The following is a 473-nucleotide window of genomic DNA, read 5'->3' as shown; positions in this document are numbered from 1 at the left end:
TTCAGCCTCCATAAGAGAATTTAATTCTCCAAACCCAGTCATGATCTGCCTGAAAATTGACTGAAGTGCCACTGATGATGGCTCAACGAGCTCATTCTCAGAAACCCTACGAAGAGGAACTGTTATGGTACTAACATAGGTTCGAATACCTGACCGCTCTAAACGAGAAATAGTTCGGCAAAAGCCCCCACTATTGTTTTCAATAGTAACTGTATTTTCTGCCAGCCCTACTCTGGATCGAGTTCTGTTTGCGATACTATCCTGATCTCTATTTTCTCCAGGATGAATCCTTCTCACTTGAAGGTCCAGCGTGATTGTTGGATGTCGTCGAACAGCAGTTGAAGATCTGCTAGACTCTTCTCCTTCTTCTACTGTTATTCTTGAAACAAGTCTTGAATTAGAGAATGGGGTATATGTAGTACCTCTGCGTTCTCTATCTTGTTCTAAAAGGACCTGAGTTATACCTCTCCTCC

General features: G+C 42.5%; 1 protein-coding gene across 1 annotated transcript; it reads right to left on the bottom strand.

Moving 5' to 3' along the window:
• Positions 1 to 6: 6 nt before the first annotated feature.
• Positions 7 to 468, bottom strand: LOC106736253 (E3 ubiquitin-protein ligase RNF6-like; the record flags this gene model as incomplete). The annotated part of the gene is made up of 1 exon (XM_014592577.1): positions 7 to 468. A coding segment is annotated over one exon (462 nt), but the record flags the coding sequence as incomplete, so codon positions are not given.
• Between the last annotated feature and the right edge of the window lie 5 nt (positions 469 to 473).

This window comes from Tupaia chinensis, unplaced genomic scaffold, assembly GCF_000334495.1.
Source record: "Tupaia chinensis unplaced genomic scaffold, TupChi_1.0 Scaffold124597_1, whole genome shotgun sequence".
In the NCBI taxonomy this organism is placed as follows: domain Eukaryota; kingdom Metazoa; phylum Chordata; class Mammalia; order Scandentia; family Tupaiidae; genus Tupaia; species Tupaia belangeri.
The sequence above is the reverse complement of the archived record's forward strand: the minus strand, read 5'-3'. Positions and strand labels throughout refer to the sequence as shown.